This window comes from Neophocaena asiaeorientalis, unplaced genomic scaffold, assembly GCF_003031525.2.
Source record: "Neophocaena asiaeorientalis asiaeorientalis breed wild unplaced genomic scaffold, Neophocaena_asiaeorientalis_V1.1 scaffold251, whole genome shotgun sequence".
In the NCBI taxonomy this organism is placed as follows: Eukaryota; Metazoa; Chordata; class Mammalia; order Artiodactyla; family Phocoenidae; genus Neophocaena; species Neophocaena asiaeorientalis.
In genome coordinates, this window is record NW_020173377.1 from 9,711,822 (window position 1) to 9,731,225 (window position 19,404).

Consider the following 19,404-nt stretch of genomic DNA (forward strand, 5'->3'; position numbering starts at 1 on the left):
TACAATAAAATGTCATCTACGATTTTAGTTAGCTGGGATATTCCACGTGTCATGTGGCCTGGCTTCTAAAAAAAATTCATTGTGGAAGAAGAGGCCAGATGAGAATGCTAGATTAAAAGAAGTTAAAGCATTAGAACACTGAATGTGACACGTCATGTGGGCGGGGAAAGGGTTATATAAATAATCTTTTGGAGACAGTTGGGGAAATTTGAATAGGGATGATGTAAATGTCAGATAATATCAAGTTCGTGTTTATTTTCTCAGGTATGACAGTAGTCAGCTTGGGCTGCTCTAACAAATAGCATAGACTGGGTGTCTTACAAACAACAGAAATTTATTTCTCACCGTTCTGGAGGCTGGGAGGTCTAAGATCCAGGTGCTGGTAGACTCACTGGCTGGTGAGGACTTGCTCCCTGGTTCACAGACAGCCGTCTTCTCACTATGTCCTCACGTGGCAGAAGGGGTGAGGGAGCTTTCTGGGGCCTCTTATGAGGACATTAATCCCACCCATGAGGGCTCCACCGCCATGATCGAATTGTCTCCCCAAGTTCGACGCCCTAATACCATCCCATTGGGCATTAGGTTTCAACACATGAATTTGGGGGGCAGACACCCAGACATTGCCATTATAGAGGAGAATGTCCTTATTCTTAGGAGATACAGACCTGAGTTTAAGGAGTGAAGTTCAGAATGTCTGCAACTTGCTTTCAGTGACACAGCAGGGAAGCATGTGTGTGTGCGTGCGTGCGTGCGTGTGTGTGCGTGTGTGTAGAAAGAGAAGGGGGGAGGGAGAACAGGTGTGGCAAAATGTTAGCAGCCGGTGGATCCAAGCGATGGGGACGTGGGTGTTCCCCGTCCTACTGTGTCAACCTTTCGAGGTTGCAGTCTTGAGGAACACGGGGCGTGTATGTATGTAGTGCCACGAGGCCCTGAGCTTGGCCGTGTGTCTTCAGTCTGCAGCTCTCCGCCCATCCACATGAAGGTGCAGCCCCTGAACCAGACAGCCCTGCAGGTGTCCTGGAATCAGCCGGAGACCATCTACCACCCACCCATCATGAACTACATGATCTCCTACAGCTGGACCAAGAACGAGGATGAGAAGGAGAAGACATTCACGAAGGACAGCGACAAGGACTTGGTAAAACCTCCCTGTTCTGGGTCAGGCTGTCTGTAGCCATGAGAGGGGCCCCTGCGCATCTCTTTGGCGTGCTTTTACCTGTGGCATCCCAGCCCTATGCTGCCTGCTGAGGGCGGGTGCCACCGGGGTGAACCGGGGCCGGAGCCTGCCCGGGCTCCATTCCGCCTTTATACTTGATGGCTATACCACCAGGAAATTTTAATTTCTTTGTAACTCGGCCCTTCAAAACTGACTGCTTTTTCTTTCATTACTTTAAAAAAAAAAAAAAAAGTCCAAAAGCCTCCACGAAGCGCTTGTCATCTGCTAGCGTTGCTGTAAATGTTAAGTGAGTTCTGCAGTTGTAGAGCAGGGCCTAGCACAGAGTGAGCACTGGGTCAGTACTGGCTGTTATTATTATGGCAGCTGTCGCCCCCACCCTCCTCCCCACACCATGCAGCTTTCCGAAGTCCCCACCACTCCCTTCTGTCACATTTCATCTGCCTCATACATTCCGACCTGCTAGACCCCAGTGACCACGGAATTTTTAGCCACCGCTCTCAGACTCTCAGACGCTGTAATACCTGACCTCACTTTGAGGTACGCATGCCCAGTCCAGCTGCTCATCTTAAATGTGCATAAATATTTAGTGGCCAGTCCCCACCAAGGCCCTTCAGAACAGACGTTTGCAGAAGCCATCTTCTTCCCCTGAAAAAGCAATCGCTCCAGCAAGCGCTGCTCTTTACATCTTTGCAGGGAAACTCAAAGTGACACATTTGGGTTTGAAAGCCTGGCGTTTATTGTTAATCAAAAGAAGTCTTTGGGATAATGAAGCCCATAATTGTATATGCACATGGAAAACGTAATAGCACTGAGTGGGATCCTTAATGACTGTTAGCACCTTTTTTCCTCCCCGTACAGAGTCCCCGGGGCCCGTTCAATCAGTTATAGAATAATACTTTTCGTATTCCTTTAGATGAAGATTCTTTTACTTCATTTCCATTTATGTTTTCAATTTCCCCACTAGACATTGTTATCTGGGTCACATTAGGGAATGATGAGCTTCATGAAATCGGAGAGGAATCTATTGAAAGGTACCCAAGGTTATGATGTGTTTTAACCTTTGTCACGACGGGAAGTCTGTGAGGGATGTTTCTCTGTCTGAACTAAGGTGGCTTGCATTAATCAGAAACTATCTAGGCGCTTATTTGGTTTCTTATTCTAAGTGGAAAATAATTAAACATGCAGAGATGAATAGATAACCGGCTTGGAGTGAATTCTAATAAATCCCTGCATAGATGGAGCAAAGATATTGCTCTGAACAGAAGACGGGGCTGGAGGTTTAGAGTATGAGGCATAAGTGAGTTTCAGAGAAAGAGAGAGCTGTAGAGAAAAACGTGCTTTGACAGCAAGTTCTTTTTTTATAAGAATTTCTAGGGGTGGTTATTTTCTTTGGGGACCCACAAAATTAATTAATTCCTCAAGAAGTTGAGAGTGCTGACTTAGTGGCAGCCAAGCTATCCTCCATCTTACGGTTCACGTGGCCCAGAAACCTAAAAGTCATACTGAACATTTTCCCGGCATTCTGCAGCATCCATGTCTCTCTCTCACGCCCTCACTGCCGACCTGTGGGACAGGTGTTACTGCCTCTCCTTTTTCCAAAAGAGAGAAATGAGGCTGAAAGTGAAATAACTTGACCCCAACCTCCTCCTCTCACCGGGAATCCATTTGCTAGGCAACAGATAGCAGGTGTAGGCACAATAACATTTTAATGCCTCTTCAGAGGTTTTCAGTAGCTACGCTGGGAAAAACCCACTCAGTGGTTAAGCTCCCAGAGCTGCTTTCTGGACTTGGCCCACAATGCGATGACAAGACATTTCATCCATTAGGGAGTCTTTGAAAATCAGTTGCTTTTGTTGTTTGTTTCTTCAGGAAGCAAGCCCTGCCGGCTTTTTAGGTATTTTCCATTTTCTGATTTTTAAAAGACTCTCGGAATAAAGCTTTGAGGAATGGGGGTCTGGATTTGGCTTGTGATGTTGGGACCAGGGGTTGGGAAACTTTTTTCTAGAAAGGGTCAGACAGTTAAGATTTTAGGCTTTAAGGGCTATATGGCCTCTATGGACAGCTACTCAACTCTGCGGTCAAAGGGTGAAAGCTGCCATAGCAACAGGCAAATGAATGGGCGTGGCTGTGTGCCAACAAAACTTTATTTACAAAAAACAGCGGGCCAGATTTGGGCTGTGGGCCGTCGCTTGCCACCCCTGTGTTAGACTGGGCGTGTACTTTCCATTTCGTGGTGTGGACTGCCTACGAACAAGGCTTGCCTAGCCTTTGTTGTACAGCACTCACAAGAGCCCTGTGAGGGAAATATTACTCTGTCCATTTAACAGTTGAAGGGAGCAGAGGCCAAAAGACATTGAGCAACTGACTCGGAATCACACAGCTGGTGAGTGGTGTGACACAGGTAGATCTCCTGTCCTCTGACCTCGAGTCAGGTGTTCTTCTAGCATCGTGCCCCATATCATCCAAGGTCAAGGTACAACAATGCCTTTAAACTGCAAAGAAACAGAGATTTTGTTGTGGCTGCGCTAATCTCCGCATGGCCCTGGAAATTCAGTACACCTGATAATTCTAGGGGCTGTCTAGGGTAAATCATTATCGTTTCTAAGGTAGAGTAGTTTTGATAGAAGTCCCAGCCTTGTGAGTATAAAGAGGGCTGAAGACACGTTCCAAGCCCGCGTCAGGTATCTGAGCCAAGACGACTTTTTGTTCTCTCACCCTGCACATTTCCATGTCGAAAACAGATTCCCAGGTGAGGTTATCTCTGAAAGCTCATTTTTCTCAAGGTGAGCCTTTGGTCAGTGAGGAAATGTCATGTTTGTCCTGCTTTGCCTTGGTACCCAGAAACCTACAGGCAACACTTAACATCCTCTTAGGTTTGGCTTTCAAAGGTAAAGTGTGCTCTGGCCTTCCAAACCAGGTCACTGCCTGTTCTTTCCTCCCCTGCAGAAAGCCACCATTAGCCCTGTCTCACCTGACAGCCTTTACCTGTTCCTTTACCTCTTTCCTCCCCTGCAGAAAGCCACCATTAGCCCTGTCTCACCTGACAGCCTTTACCTGTTCCGGGTCCAGGCCGTGTGTCGCAATGACATGAGGAGTGACTTCAGCCAGACCATGCTCTTCCAAGGTGAGGAGCCACCCTTCCTGTCTGCCCTGCATCCCCCGGGTCCCTTCTCCCTTTGGGCTTTGTCTTTTTTCCCGTTCAGGTGCTTGGACACAAGAATACGAACCTGGCCTCAGCATCAGTGTGGGGTTTGCAATAACGCCTGAAAAGCCTGGGGAATTTAGGCCCGTCTTTTTGGTGGGGGTTTCACAGGCCAGAAGAGGGGAAGAAGAATGAAGTGTTGAGTATTTTTTTAATTACTGTTATTTTCCAACTGTGGGGAAACAAGTATTTGTCTAATACTGTGTCAGATCACAGAATCACCTCCTAGTTGTGCGGAGGAATCTCGTCTTTGGATTTCTAACATGATTCAGTTAGCTGATTTAGGGTCTAGTGGAAAGTTTCAGACCAGCACTAGGGCGAGCCTAGAGGAGCATTCACTTTGGTGCAGAATTCAAAGGAGCTCTTAAAAACTCTGTCATCAAGATACATTGTATTTCAATGGAATATATATATATATATTTGGCTGTGTTGGGTCTTCGTGGTGGTGCGCATGCTTCTCACTGCGGTGGCTTCTCTTGTTGAGGAGCACGGGCTCTAGGTGCACGGGCTTCAGTAGTTGCAGCATGCGGGCTCCATAGTTGTGGCTCGCGGGCTCTAGAGTGCAGTCTCAGTAGTTGTGGCGCACGGGCTTAGTTGCTTCGCGGCATGTGGGATCTTCCCGGACCAGGGCTCAAGTCCGTGTCCCCTGCACTGACAGGCAGATTCTTAGACACTGCGCCACCAGGGAAGCCCAATGGAATATTTTTTTAAAAGCAAAATCAATGCAAAAGGTTCTTGAACAAAATATCGAACTTTTGCATAAAGACAGGATCCACTCTGTCTTACTTGCCCCGTCCTAATCCCAGTCCTGGTTCCAATAAAACTTTGTTGACAAAAATTGGCAGCCAGCCAGTGGGGCGTAGTTTGCAGACCTGGTTTGGTGAGGGGCACTAAGACCAGCATGAAGGGAGCAACCAGGGCGTTGGGCTTTGCTCTGCCGGTCTGATGCCCTCCCTGGTAAGGTTCTTTACTTCCTGAATCCTCAGTTTCTGAGACACCTACACACCAGGCCAGTGATTCTTAACTTTTGCGAGTCATGTATCTGATGAAGACTTTGGACACTTTCTCTAGAAAAATGCCAGAATTTTGCGTATTACAGCTTTAGGGGTCCCATAAAATCTGTAGGCTGTGGATCAGCTTCATTGTCTGGAATCCTGTGAGAAATGCACATTCATGGGCCCCTCTCAGACTAATTGTCTCAGAATCTCAGAGGGCGGGGCCCAGGAATCTGAATTTTAACCAGATGGCTCAGGTACCAGGCGTGCACATTACAGATTGAGAAGAGCTGGCTTAGAGCCAGGGCCCTGACACGAGGGCCCCAAGGTTGAGTCCTGGCTGCCACTTAAGTGTTTCTGCGACTCTGAGAATGTTGACTAGCTTCTCTAAGCTGCAATTTCACAGTCCAAAGGTGGTAGTCGTGAGAGTACCGACCTCACAGGGTCCTTGTAGAGTGACGGGGGTGACGCATGTTACCTCATTAGCACAGTGCCTGGTGCTAACTATAAATACCCCCTAAGTATGAGGTTTAATATAAAAAGTAATAGATGATGAACCCAGGATAAGAAGCCCTTCAGCTGAGAGTCCCTCCGAAGATCCCTTCTAGCTTTGCAATTTTGCATCTAGTGTTGAAATATTCTTTGCTAATGTTCACATTATCTCATCCTTCCATTTAAACTAATTGAAATGAGCATGGCTGTATTTTTTCTCACAAATAAACCACACTCGCCATGTCCACCTTTGCCCTGAATGTATTGGCCCATCTGCCTGTGTTGAGGAGGGTCCGAAAGCGAAGGCCAGGTCTATGCCAGCCCAGGGGAGAGAGCACGGGAAGTCAGAGTGGAGCCCCGGATCTTTCGGCACATAAATCATAATTGGGCCTTCCATGCACTCCAGCTAGGAGCCTGGAATCTGCAGCACCGCCTTGCTTGATTAATAGGCCCCTGAGCTCATTGGGTTCTGCACGGACTTTGAAAAATGAAATGTTTGTAATGTAATGCAATTCAAAACGGCCTTGTCAGCTGTAAATTCCAAGCACGGAATATTTAAAATGTCTGATCACGGTGACTTGTTGAAAATGGCCAGTGTCTCCTTTGTCTGCAGACTTTCTCCGCTCAGGGGTGGACATGTGTTTGCTCGTTTTCTGTACTGGTGTTTGTCCCTGCGTGTTAACAAGCATGTTAACAAAGGGGCACACAATGGCCTTAGCGTCTTCCCTGCAGCAGTGGGCAGTGGAAAAACAAAATCTTCAGGGAAGCTAGCATGCCTTTTCTGGTGAGCCAAGTAGGAGTTTATGAGCAGTAGAGGCCGGTGTACAAAACTGGTCAACTCTTAGGACTGAAGTTTTAAAAGGGAAGGAAATTAACTTAGGGAATTTCATGGACACCTTTGTTCAGAATAATTAGGTTTCCCAGGGATAAAGTTTACCTCTGGTTTGGGAGCGTGAGGAAGCCCTGTGGAATATTTACATTATTATAGTAAATAAAGCGATATTTATGTCCTGTATAATGTAATAAATAAGTTATGTTTACCTTACTGTAGTAAATATAATAATGGTAATCGTTATCTGTAGAGCGGCTCCCAGTTACAGAGCATTTGCCCATCGGTTATTTCATTTGACCTCGTGGCAACTTGTAATGCAGGTGTTATACGGAGGCGGAAATGACGTCCTGGGCAGTTGAGTAACTTGCGAAAAATCACTTGGCTACTAAGAAGAGTCCGATCTCTCATTCCAAAGCCCAGTCATTTGTACACAACAACAGACCACCCCTAAAGCATAAATATTACCCTGTATCCCCGGTCTTCAGCAAATGGCTAAAAAGATTGATTACTAAATGTTCAAAAGGCTTTTTTGCAATTCTCAACAGTCATGGAAACTAGGGCCTCTTAAGCTTTTTCTTTGAGCCACAGACTCATTAGGCAGCCTGGCCAAGCCAACAGATCCTCTCTCAGAATGGTTTAAAATAAACAGGTAAAATACATAGGAAAGGAAACCAATTACGCTCAAATACGATTGTCAAAATATTTTAAACAAATTGGGAACGTAGTCATCTGTGCGCTTCTTTTATGAAAGTATTAAATGACAAGTGGTGGGTCTATTAGCGACGGTGATTTCTGAGTAGTGATGAACATAAATGACACTCCGAAATAGCTCCAACAACTCTAAGGCAGTAGGAAGATACTCCCATTTCAATCGCAGAGTCATAGGACGATCCTATTAAAATGCAGCTGAGATTTGGAGCTTGCGTTCCTCGTGCAAGGAAAAGCTGCATCTCCGTGACAGCTTAGTGGGGGTGCGGGTCTCATTTTTTTCCCCCGTCCCTGAAGTCCACCGGGCCGGTGGACTCCTGATCTGAAAGCTCTTGTAGAAACTTCGTAGTCACCACGGCTAGAACTGACCCCGGTGGAAATTGTTCAAGATCAGTGAAAAGCGGGCATGTTGATGGAGTGGCCAGTTTGTTGGCCTTAAATTAAGGCCTTTGTAAAGGGCAGGGAAAGCAGGTCTCTTAGGGGGCTTTCTTCCTGTCTTAACAAAGGGAGGTGTGTACACCTGTCTGAGGCAGTGCAATATCGATCCTGAAGCAACTCACTGATGGTGGGAGGTTGTATTTAGTGCCAGGCAAGAACTGTTTGCTCCCTAGGCTGCCTCATTTGACCTGGTTGTATTGACATCTAGATCGGTCTGTTCTCCACATTTGTCTCTTCACCCATTTCACTTTCCAGCTGAGCGAAGTGAATATATTGTTAAGTTGGGGCTCGCAAATACAGGTGCCCCGGGGCCAGGCAGGGAACACATACAGATGAGGGGAGGGCCATCAGTGGGAAATTGCAGAATGTGCCCTTCGAAAAGGGGTGACGGACACTCAGCACCGACCAAATGTTGCCCTGCAGGAAGGTGAGCTCAGTTTTGCCCAATGTTGTGATTTTTCAGGGATGAGCAGGAAATTGGGATTTTTAGGTAAAAGTTGCTGTTTACAACATTGGCAGCAAATTTTTTTTTTTTTCCAAAAAGTTTGCAGGGCAAATAAAAAAATATGTCGGGTACTTGCCCCACTTCTAGTTTAGATGAAAACTCCAGCAGGTACAAATGTTATTTATTTGGAGATTTAGCAGTTTTTTGCTAATTTTTCAGTGTCTTTTATGTATAGGAAGCAAACGTTTAGTTTATGTAAGACTACTGTCTTTGAGATCAGCACAAAGAAGCAGTCTGATATATTTTTTAAGTTATACTGTTTACCATTTCATTATTCACAATAGAGAAAAGGTGGACGCAATCTAGATGTCCATCAGCAATGAAAGGGTAAACAAAATATGGTACATACTGACAGCAGAATATTATTTGGCCTTAAAAAGGAAGGAAATTCTAACGCATGGGACAGCATGGATGAATCTTGAAGACATTATGCTAAGTGAAATAAGCCAGTTACAAAAAGACAAGTAAATATATATGACTCCACTTACATGAGATATATGGAGTACTAAAACTTACAGAAAGTAGAAGGATGGTTGCCAGGAGCTGCGGGGGGTGGGGGGGAAGGGCAGGGGGAAGCTGGGACTTGTTTAATGGGTACACAGTTGCAGTTTTGCAAGATGGAAACATTCTGGAGATCTGTGGCACAAGGATTTAGCACAACCGAACTGTACACTTAAAAGTGTTGAAGATGGTAAGTTTTATGTGTATTTTACCACAGTTAAACATTTTGTGTAGTTATATTGTTTAATACTAACACATGGGTGAACAGAACTGAAAGAAGGAAAGAACATCAGAAGGAGTAATCTGTGGCTAATATAAAAGAATTTGAGGGACCTCCCTCGTGGTCCAGCAGTAGAGAATCCGCCTTCCAATGTAGAGGACTCGGGTTTGATCCCTAGTCGGGGAACTAAGATCTCACATGCCGCGCGGCAACTAAGCGCGCGCTTCACACGCAGACTACAGGGCCCACGTGCCCTGGAGCCCATACGCTGCAACGAAAGATCCCACATGCCTCAACGAAGATCCCCCGTGCGGCAACAGAGACCCGACGCAGCCAAAAAAAATGAATAAAATAAATAAATATTAAAAAACAATAGAATCTGACCATTTAAAGCAACAGTGGTGATGTGTTACGAGGTTTTAAAACTTAAGTATTGATAGAAATAAAATATATGACAGTACACAAAAAGTGAGTTGGGCAAATAAATTACTGTACCGTTCTTACATTTTTAAGGAGAGATAAAAGTACTCGTTTAAGGTAAACTAATAAGTTTAGGATGCATATTATAGTCACTGAAAGGATAATATAAGAAATTATAACCAAAAAGACAATAACGAAGAACAATGGGATAATACAATTTCATTTATAAGCAGTTCAAAAACAAACGGAACGCTGACAAAGATCAGAGTGGTGGCGACCTTAGGGAAAGGTCATGAGGGTACTGCCTGGATGGATGCACATGCAAACCTGCTGGGGTGCTGGAGAATGTTCATATCTTAATATGGGAGGAGGGGGAGTTACACAGGTGTTTACAGAGGTAAAAATTAATTGGACTCTACACTTAAGATTGGTGCATTTTAGAGTATGTAAGTTTTACCTTACGAATAAAATAGAAAAATGATTAAAACTTCTTAAAGTTGTAAACTAATAGCTTAAGACAAGAGTCAGCAAACTGTGGCCCACAGCCCAAACCTGACCCTCTACATGTTTTTTAATGACTCACAAACTAGGAAGGGTTTTACATTTTTTGATCGTTGGGGAAAAAATCTAAAGAGGAATATTTATTTTATGACATAAAAATTATATGTATTTCAGATTTGTGTATGTAAGTGCAGTTTTGTCGAAACAACAAAGTTATATTGTTTACAGTGTAATTTCTTTGTTTCTCAGCTAATACCACTCGAATATTCCAAGGGACCAGAATTGTCAAAACAGGAGTGGTAAGTAGAGAATGTAATCGCTTTGTCGTGTCTGGTTGGTAATTTGCATGCAGTTAAAACTGTCACCACTAGGTGGCAGTATGATGTTGTCTAAATGCTCAATGTGAACCGGTTAAAATACTGAATAAATTACATTATTCACTCTTATAATTCAATGCATTATAAAAACAGGCTGTGCGACAGAGTTAAACCAATAGTGTTATACTGTTATAATTTTTGTAAAGATAAAAATTCTCCATATTTTTAATTATTTATTATTTGTGGGAGCATAGGACGTAAGAGTGCAAAGGAGTAGACATGCTAAAGTAGAAAGGTTGTCATTTGGGAATTCCCTGGCAGTTCAGTGGTTAGGACTCGGCGCTTTCACTCAGGGGCCCGGGTTTGATCCCTGGTTGGGGAACTAAGATCCCACAAGCCATGCAGTGCGGCTTTAAAAAAAAAAGAAAGAAAAAAGAATGGTTGTCATTTGCCCAGTTACATTTGCACATTTCTGGAGACTCAGTATCTAAGTTTTCCCCTTTCTAGTGCAACTAATAATCCCAATATTAATTGCAGCTTTGGTGCTAACAATAAGAGCCTTTTTTTTTTGCGGTACGCGGGCCTCTCACTGTTGTGACCTCTCCCGTTGCGGAGCACAGGCTCTGGACGCGCAGGCTCAGCGGCCATGGCTCACGGGCCCAGCCGCTCTGCGGCATGTGGGATCTTCCCGGACCGGGGCACGAACCCATGTCCCCTGCATCGGCAGGCAGACTCTCAACCACTGCGCCACCAGGGAAGCCCAAGAGCCTAAAATTTATTAAGCTTTTCCCAGGTTTCAGGCACGGATTATTATTTTATTTGCTCCTCAAGATTCGTGTTACTATTACTCCCATTTTATGGATGAGGAAACCGAGGCTCAGTGAGTTAATGTGCCCAGCATCTCCCAGAGAGCAGCTGAGCGATCGCGGACTCAAGCCCAGGCTGTCTGACTGCTCTGTCTGCAGTGCCTTATCTTAAGTGGCACCGGGCATTTCATTAATCAACTTCAGAACTCAACATTTGCTAACTTGGTTGTTCTTCAAAAACAAACTTTTCAAACCGAAACTTGATGATACAGTGATGAAATGTGAGTTGTTCTGGCTGTATTATTTTGAACTGTATAAATGATGGGATGAAATTCTGGATTCTGCACGCCAGGTTTCAAGAACTAAAATTAAACTAATAACTCAGAGCAACACATCTTATTTTCCTAAGATACTGTGTACAAATAAAATCTCACAGCTGAGCCCCAATTTAGTATGGCGGGAAGAATGAGCTGAGGTTTGGGCACAGGCAGCCACCTCTACCCCTTAACCTCTCTGCACCTCGTTTTCCTCACCTGTAAAATGGGGTGATGATCATGTGTGTCTCCAGAGTAGCTTGGGAAGACCCAACACACAGTTGGTACTTGTTAAATAGAATTCTTATCGTTGTCATCTACATGAGCATAGATTTTGCTGTAGATAAATCCGGAGACTCTGGAAGGTACGGCGGCTATACAGCGCCCAGCACGGGGACGCCGGCTGTAAACAGCTCCCAAAGCCTTCGGTGTAGAGCATGGCTCCTGCTTCCAAACCTGCCGCTGCAGACATGGGCAGGCCACTGTCCCTCTATCCATCCACTTCCTCACTTTAAGATGTGGAACCAGATCCTGGGAGTGTTTCTAGACAAGGGCAGCGTATTCTCCACAAGAGCCACCAGTATATACAAGACCAAGGGCTCCTGCTTCTTCCAGTGTCATCCCAACAACAGGTGGCAATCTGATGTTGCCACTTCACTGCTTATTTGACGTTTGTCTTTCAAACAACGTGAACGCTACTTATTGTTTTGTCACTTAGCCTCCTCCCGAGCCCTGTCAGTGAAAAGTTGGGGTTGACAGGCTGGTTGCAATTTTTAAGTAATTGTAAAAACTTTTAAGAGCAGAGATGGTCATCCGTGGATCACCTCCTGTCAGCTTTGGCACCATGCTTTAGGACACCCCATGAGGAAAGTAAAAAGATGAGTAAAACCCTTGGAGGGTCATACCCAGGGCCTTGTCCCCAGTCCTGATGACTGACACTCTGCTTTCTCTTCCTCTGTCCCTTCCCCCAACCTCCCCGGGTGACCCCTTCAAGCCCACAGCATCTCCCGCCTCTTCGGCCGACATGGCCCCCATCAGCTCGGGGTCTTCCACCTGGACATCCTCTGGCATCCCCTTCTCATTTGTTTCCATGGCAACTGGAATGGGCCCGTCTTCCAGCGGCAGCCAGGCGACGGTGGCCTCGGTGGTCACCAGCACGCTCCTCGCCGGCCTGGGCTTCAGCGGCGGCGGCATCTCCTCCTTCCCCAGCACCGTGTGGCCCACACGCCTGCCCACGGCCGCCGCGGCCAGCAAACAGGCCGGCAGACCCGTCCCGGCCACACCTGAGGCCTTGGCCTCTCCGGGCCCCGACGGTGATTCGGCGCCAACCAAGGACGGCGAGGGTGCCGAGGAGGGGGAGAAGGACGAGAAGAGTGAGAACGAGGACGGCGAGCGGGAACACGAGGAGGAAGGCGAGAAGGGCTCCGAGAAGAAGGAGAGGAACGGCGTGACCCACGCCGCGCAGGCGCGGAGCGGCACTGAACCCAGCCCCGCCCCGTCGGCTCCTGGCAGAGCTGATCAGGATGGTGGGCGTCAGACTATAGCCGGGCGTGAGCGGGAGCGCGCTGCCGTCCCCACCGCCCAGCCCGAGGACGCCCTGGACCCCCGCCCCGTCACCCTCACCCAAGTGCCCCCCACAGTCACAGAGGAGCATTACAGAGAGAATGATCCCAAGAGGCCTGAGACACCGTCTAAGAAGCCTATGTCCCCGGGGGACCGATTTTCTGAAGATAGCAAATTTATCACTGTTAATCCAGGTAAGCGGGCCACTCCTCACTTGAGCCTCCAAGCTGCTGTGAACAGTCCTACCCTTTAAAAAATAATTGGGGGCAAGGGATAAGGATCCAGAGAGTGCCTAATATTCCTGGAATTTTGTGTGTCTGTGGTATAAAAATGTGTTTGTGTGTGTGTGTGTGTGTGTCTTTTTAATTCTAATAAGAATCACCTACTCTCTTATCGTTGCTGGACTGCCTTGCCTTGATACTTGGTACCTGGTAAAATCGACTTGCCTCAGAATAACTCCAAGCACTTCAACCAGGCCCTGGTAAATGAATAAAAAAGACATCGATCTTAATAAGTTTATCCTTCAAGATTTCATTCCTTATTCACTTATTGAGCACCTGTGTTTATGGACTGCCCGTTTGGTGCCAGGCCCTGGGCTGGGTGCTAACCCCAGTGAGCACGGTCCCTGTTGCTTGAAGCTTACGGCGTAAAGGAGAAGACAAGGGTGGCGGCAGCTCGCCAGGGTGCACGCCGGGAAATCAGGAAGCAAGAATGTTAGAAAGCAAGCGAGCAAGTTCGCTGAAAAGCCAGAAAACGAGCTAACTGTACGGTAAATAATAGAGGAAATAAACAGGGTGTTGTCAGAGAAAATAATCAGGAAGAGGGCAGGGAGCTTTTTGAATTAAGAAAGGCCCCTCTGGGGAAGTGACATTTACATTAAAACTGAAAGCGCGGGGATGGGGAGAGCTGGTATTATTAGCCCATGATCACAGCCCGAGAAACAGGGCTCTCGCTCTCAGAGCCCTGTTTGCTCTGTGAATTAGCGAGTTCCTGGATGGTAAGACTAGGGCATGGCTGGTCTGGCCTCCACGGGGAGGATGTGATCCCCATCACGCTGACCGAGGGCAACTTTGTGACTCTGTCATATGCTCAAATCTTTTTCATTTCTTTTTTTTAAAATATTTATTTATTTATTTATTTATGGCCGCTTTGGGTCTTCGTTGCTGTGCGCGGGCTTTCTCTGGTTGCAGTGAGCGGAGGCTACTCTTCGTTGCAGTGTGTGGGCTTCTCATCGTGGCTTCTGTTGTAGCGGAGCACGGGCTCTACGCACGTGGGCTTCAGTAGCTGTGGCACACGGGCTCAGTAGTTGTGGCTGAAAGGCTCTAGAGCACAGGCTCAGTAGTTGTGGCGCACGGGCTTAGTTGCTCCACAGCATGTGGGATCTTCCCGGACCGAGGATCGAACCCATGACCCCTGCATTGGCAGGCGGATTCTTAACCACTGTGCCACCTGGGAAGTCCACGCTCAAATCTTAATGAACCATCCTGATAGTTTCTACAAGGGAGCCCTGAGCGTGAGGGGTGGTTATTGTTGTGAGGGGTTTTCTTAATAAGAAATTCTTTCTTTTGCCAGACTACAAGATGTTTAGCAACAATTTTTTTTGCATCTAAGCTGTTGTGGAGTTATAAGAGTGCAAAAAAAAAAAAAAGCAACTGGTAAATATTTATTTGCTTTTGCACTTGTAAACATTAAAATTCATCTAAAGCTGAGACCTCGTATGTTAAGATACAACTTAGAATAAATTTTCATGTTTTGAATTACGTTCCTCCTTAAAGCTGGTATGGACTCATTTTCTGAAGTGTGGGTTTGCTATGGGCGTTGCTCACTTTTAGGGAAAAGTGCAGAGTGGCCCTCCAAGGAATTGAGTGGGGGAAATATCGAGCCACTTGTGAAGCTGTTTGAAGCTATTCCTGCATGAGCAGTGACATTCCCTCTAGGAATTGGCTGTGAAAAAGTTGGATTTCTTGCGTCTGAAGATATTGAAGAAATATTTATAGAGTACTCACTGTGTCCCAGGCACTGGACTAGGTACTGGAAGTAGACTCTAGATCTAGTCAGGCCTTGCTCTCCTGGGGTTCATGTTCTAATGGACAAGCTTGAGACTATTCCAGTAAACAACTGCATAACGTCAGGTGCTGGAGTCGGGGACAGGGACATTATAGCATCAGATGGTCAAGGGATGGCATTTGAATGGAGACCCAGGTGGTGAGAAGGAGTTAGCTATGCCATGATCCATGAACGAGCATTCTAGGCTGCAGGAGGGGCAGCAGGTCCAGAGACCCTAAAGTCAGAGCTAATTAGGATCAGTCAAGGAGCCATCAGAGGGCCAGTGTGTCTAGACCGCCAAGGTGAAGGATACAGGATGAGTTCACAGACAAGCAGAGGTCAGATCAGGAAGGGGCCCATCAGCCATGCCGCGGATTTGATTCTAACGGGTATGGGAAAGCAGTGATGGATTTCAGCAAGAGAGTTACTCATCTGATTAACCTTCTCAGGTCACGTGGGCCTCTGCGTGGACATCTGGGGAGGCAAGAACGGACACGGAGTAGAGTTAGGAGGTGATGGCAATGGTGACTCGGACCACTGTGGTTTCTCCAGAGACAAGCGGTGGACCTGGAATTGCTTGTCAAGCTTGAGTGGTTTGGCCTCTGGACTGGAGGCTCTGGCAAGTTGCATTCCCAGCCTGCTCCTCTTAAACATTTTTTTTGTCCACACTCCTGAAAAGTGTGGCTCGCTAAGAGCTTGGGTTGGGAGTGTTGATACCCTGAGAGACTGGTGAGGGTGGGGACCTGGGGCGTAGTCCAGGTAAGCAGAAATGAGTCATTGCAATGGGAGTCAAGTTCCAGAGTCCAAGGAAAGGGGAGAAGAAACAGGTGGTAAACCTGGGGTATTTCCACCTCCAGGTACGGGGCGTGCGGGTCTCAAGTTTCAACGCTGCAGGCATCTGAGCGTCTGCCATCTTGGCAGGGTAGCTCTGGAGTCAGATCCCTACAGTAGGCTCTGCCCTTTATTCACGCAGGGTCCTCAGGCCAGTCTTTGCCCAGAGTCTGTCTGTAAAGTGGGGATAGGCATAGCCCTTAGTGCCAAAGGAGGTGCAGAGTCACCCTTGTCGGTGACAAGGAAGGAGGAGCTTTCTGCAGCCCGAGGGCCGCATGATGGCACTGGTGACTTATGAGGAGGCCCCTCATGGGTCTTTCTTCTGCAGTCATCCTTGGACATTATAGAGCATGTGGAGACTGTGGTCCCCAATGAGCTGGCTTTAAAAATGACCTCCAGGAACTCCGCTCTGTCCCCAGCACTGGTGAATCAGAGCATCTTCCCTTGCCACCTTCATCTCAATGGGAACATCCACTCCTTCCCAAAGCCAAAAGGGATCTTCCTTTAGAATTCCAGGCAGTTCCGGGCAATTCCAGGTTGAGAGCAGTGGTGGGGATCGGTTAAGCCAGAGATGGGCAAACTTCTTCTGCAAACAGCCAGAGAGAGCAGACATTTTCAGCTTTGTGAACCATAGGTCTTTGCTGAAAGTGTGCATCTCTGCCAGGTAGCACGGAAGCAGCCAGAGACACTACACAAATGGGCGGATATGATGGGGTTCTGGTGAAACTCTGTTTACAAAAACAGGCAGTGGACCTCATTTGATCGGTGAGCTGTCATTTGCTAGACCCCTGGTTTAAGCAGAAATGTGTGTACCCACTGGTTAATAAAAGATGTGAGTGACTTGAGGGTAAAACCCGAAAACCCTGCATTGTCCACGACCCCCAAGGTCTCACTTTGCTTCCATCCATCTCAGCCTTTTCTCCATCTGCCTCCTCCAGCTTGGTGTTTATTTTTTAAACGAAATCACCATCATTTTAATGTTAGTGGTGACTTCTTTGAAAGACTGTGGATGTACATTTGTTTAAATCTGTTCCACATTTATTTTTTCTTCGTGTTAAAAACAATTCTTTAAATCAATATTTAGTCTCTTTGAAAAAAGCGTTAACGTTTAAAGTTACAAACTGTGTTATATTTTTACCAGCATCTCAAAAAGGCTTGATGTTTGATAACATCTTTTCAAGTGCTATGAGTAGTAGCTTTAGTATTAACTTGCAGGGAAGGAGAAGAGGGGAATGCTTCTCTAGAAGAAGGGGCCGACTCAGACACATACAGAGATCAGGCAGGCAGTAGGCATGGTCCGTCCCTCAGGAGGCACAGCCCAGATGTGGTGTGGGCACCCTCAGATGCCTACTGACGCAGTAAAATGTTCTTGGGATGGTATGTGGCCTGCCCCAGCAAAAGCATTTCAGGGTGGGCATTGTCTACAAACTCATCACGCAGTGCTGGGATTTTTCATTTTTCTTTCCTTAAATCAGGGCTCCTTTTTCAGATTCAATCTTGGTCAGAACCCCATTATGTAAACACTCATTCACCGAAAGCTTGTTGACTATCTTCTTGGGGTCAGCTAAAGAGACAGTCCAGTTTAGGGGTCAGGAAAGTACAGTCTCCAGGCCAGAACTGGCCCCTGGCCGGCCTTTGTCCTGCCCCTGAGCTAGGAATGGACTGTGTTGGTCAGCGACTGAGGGCTGCTGTTCTGCTCTGAGCCAGAGTCAAGGGCGCTAAGCTCCAGCCACCCCACTCCTTTTGGGCAAACCCCACTCCTTTGGGCACCTCTTTGGAACTTTCAAGCTCTAAAGAAAACCTTTGATTATATAAATAATGACATCACTGGTTAACATTTGTTCCATGCTGGTGTTGTCTGTGCTAAAAGCCAAAATGTGATGTCACTTATCCCCCAGGAGGCCCGTGCTGTCCTTGTTGCCATTAGGCCAGTGAGGAAACTGAGGCTCAGACAGTTAAGGAACGTGCCCCGGGCAAGACGTGGCGAGACCGGGGGTCAGACATGGGCCCTGACTCCACCGTGGTGCTGCCTGCATCCCGCCTTAGGGGCTTGCTCCCTGAGTGGGCAACACAAGATGGTTTCAGGTGAAGTATTAATTGTTAAACGAGTATTTGAACGTGTACTTTTAAAAAGGTACCATTTTTTAATTTATGGCACAGGTTCTCAACCAGAGTGATGATTTTGTTCCCCTTCCCTGCAGGGATATTTGGCAATATCTGGAAACATTTTTGGTTATCATGACTGAGGAGGGGGCTGCTACTGGCATTTAGTGGGAGGAGACCAAGGATGCTGCTAAACATCCTACAGGGCACAGACCAGCCCCGCAACAAAGAATGACCTGGTCCAAAGTGTTGATAGTGCCATGGTGGAGAAACTACGATTTATAGTATTAACATAAAGTTCCTTTTCAAAGAAGTTTACTTGAGGGAAAAAATAGTAGTTAATTTAAGGTCAGAAAGAAGTAGCAATACAGGCTCATGAAGATAAGGTAGACGTCGTGAATGTGAAACTCAGCTGGGGTATATGGAGGTAGGAAAATGTTGCATACTTTATTTAAAATAAAATAGAACAGGCACTCGTATGGACTACCGTGGCAGTTTGCAGTCAGGTTTTTTGTGGGGAGAAGTTTTCTACATAATTCTGCTTGCCCCGGGTCTTGGCTGTGATCTTCCTGGGAGTGTTGGAAAGAACTAGCTCAGGTGCCCTGAAGGCACCCGTGTGATTTAGTTTCCTCCCAGGAAGTGTCTGGGTCCTTGGAAGTTTCTGCCCCCCACTGAGTGACCTTTGAACTAGGACAGCCTGTGTATCTCTCAGTGCAGGCAACCAGACCTCACCAAGAACACCGAGGTTTCCACAGAGGCTGGGGTCAGGAACTCAGGCTGTAAGGAGTGGTGTGTTTGATGTGAGTCCTGACTGATGGCAGAGTCACGTGACATTGCAGTGACGTGTCTGCGGCGGTGATTTCTGGTAGATGAGGACCTGCCGTATATATGGGACTTCTAATTAAATTGGGATTTATCAAACGCCCTCAATTTTCCAGCACCTAATGGAAATACACATGACAGTTCCACTGTTGAGTCTGATTAAGTGAGCTCTGTGTGAAATGGTAAGGAGGGCCTATTGATGAGAACTCCTAGTGGTGATATAAATTGAAACACATGACAGATGCTCTAAATCCAGCTCAGACGTGGTAATCGGAACATGGAACCTGTGTCCCGTTGCGGGAGAATATGTGTATTTGTAACCCACAATCGTGTCTCTGGTTTAGCTAATGCCAGGGCTCCACAACAATAAGACAAATTTTGTGGCCCTACAAAAAAGCGGCCGCCTGTTTACTTCACACCCATTAGGGGGGCTACCACGAAACCCCAAACCAAAGCCAAATAGAAAATAAGGTGTTGGTGAGGATGTGAAGACATGGGGACCCTTGTGCCCTGTTGGTGGGAATGTAAAGTGGCAGCCACTTGGGAAACAGTATGGAGGTTCCCCGCAAAATTAAAAATAGCATTACCACATGGTCCAGCAATCCCACTTA

General features: G+C 46.7%; 1 protein-coding gene across 3 annotated transcripts in view; it reads left to right on the forward strand.

Moving 5' to 3' along the window:
* PTPRG (protein tyrosine phosphatase receptor type G) overlaps positions 1-19,404 on the forward strand; it is a 717,425-nt gene that overhangs the window by 602,445 nt on the left and 95,576 nt on the right. For all 3 annotated transcript variants that reach the window (XM_024746428.1, XM_024746430.1, XM_024746429.1), the window contains exons 9-12: positions 954-1,138; positions 4,193-4,301; positions 10,241-10,290; positions 12,423-13,185. In XM_024746428.1, the coding sequence (XP_024602196.1) occupies positions 954-1,138; positions 4,193-4,301; positions 10,241-10,290; positions 12,423-13,185 (1,107 nt within the window). The remainder of the gene's footprint in view (positions 1-953; positions 1,139-4,192; positions 4,302-10,240; positions 10,291-12,422; positions 13,186-19,404) is intronic.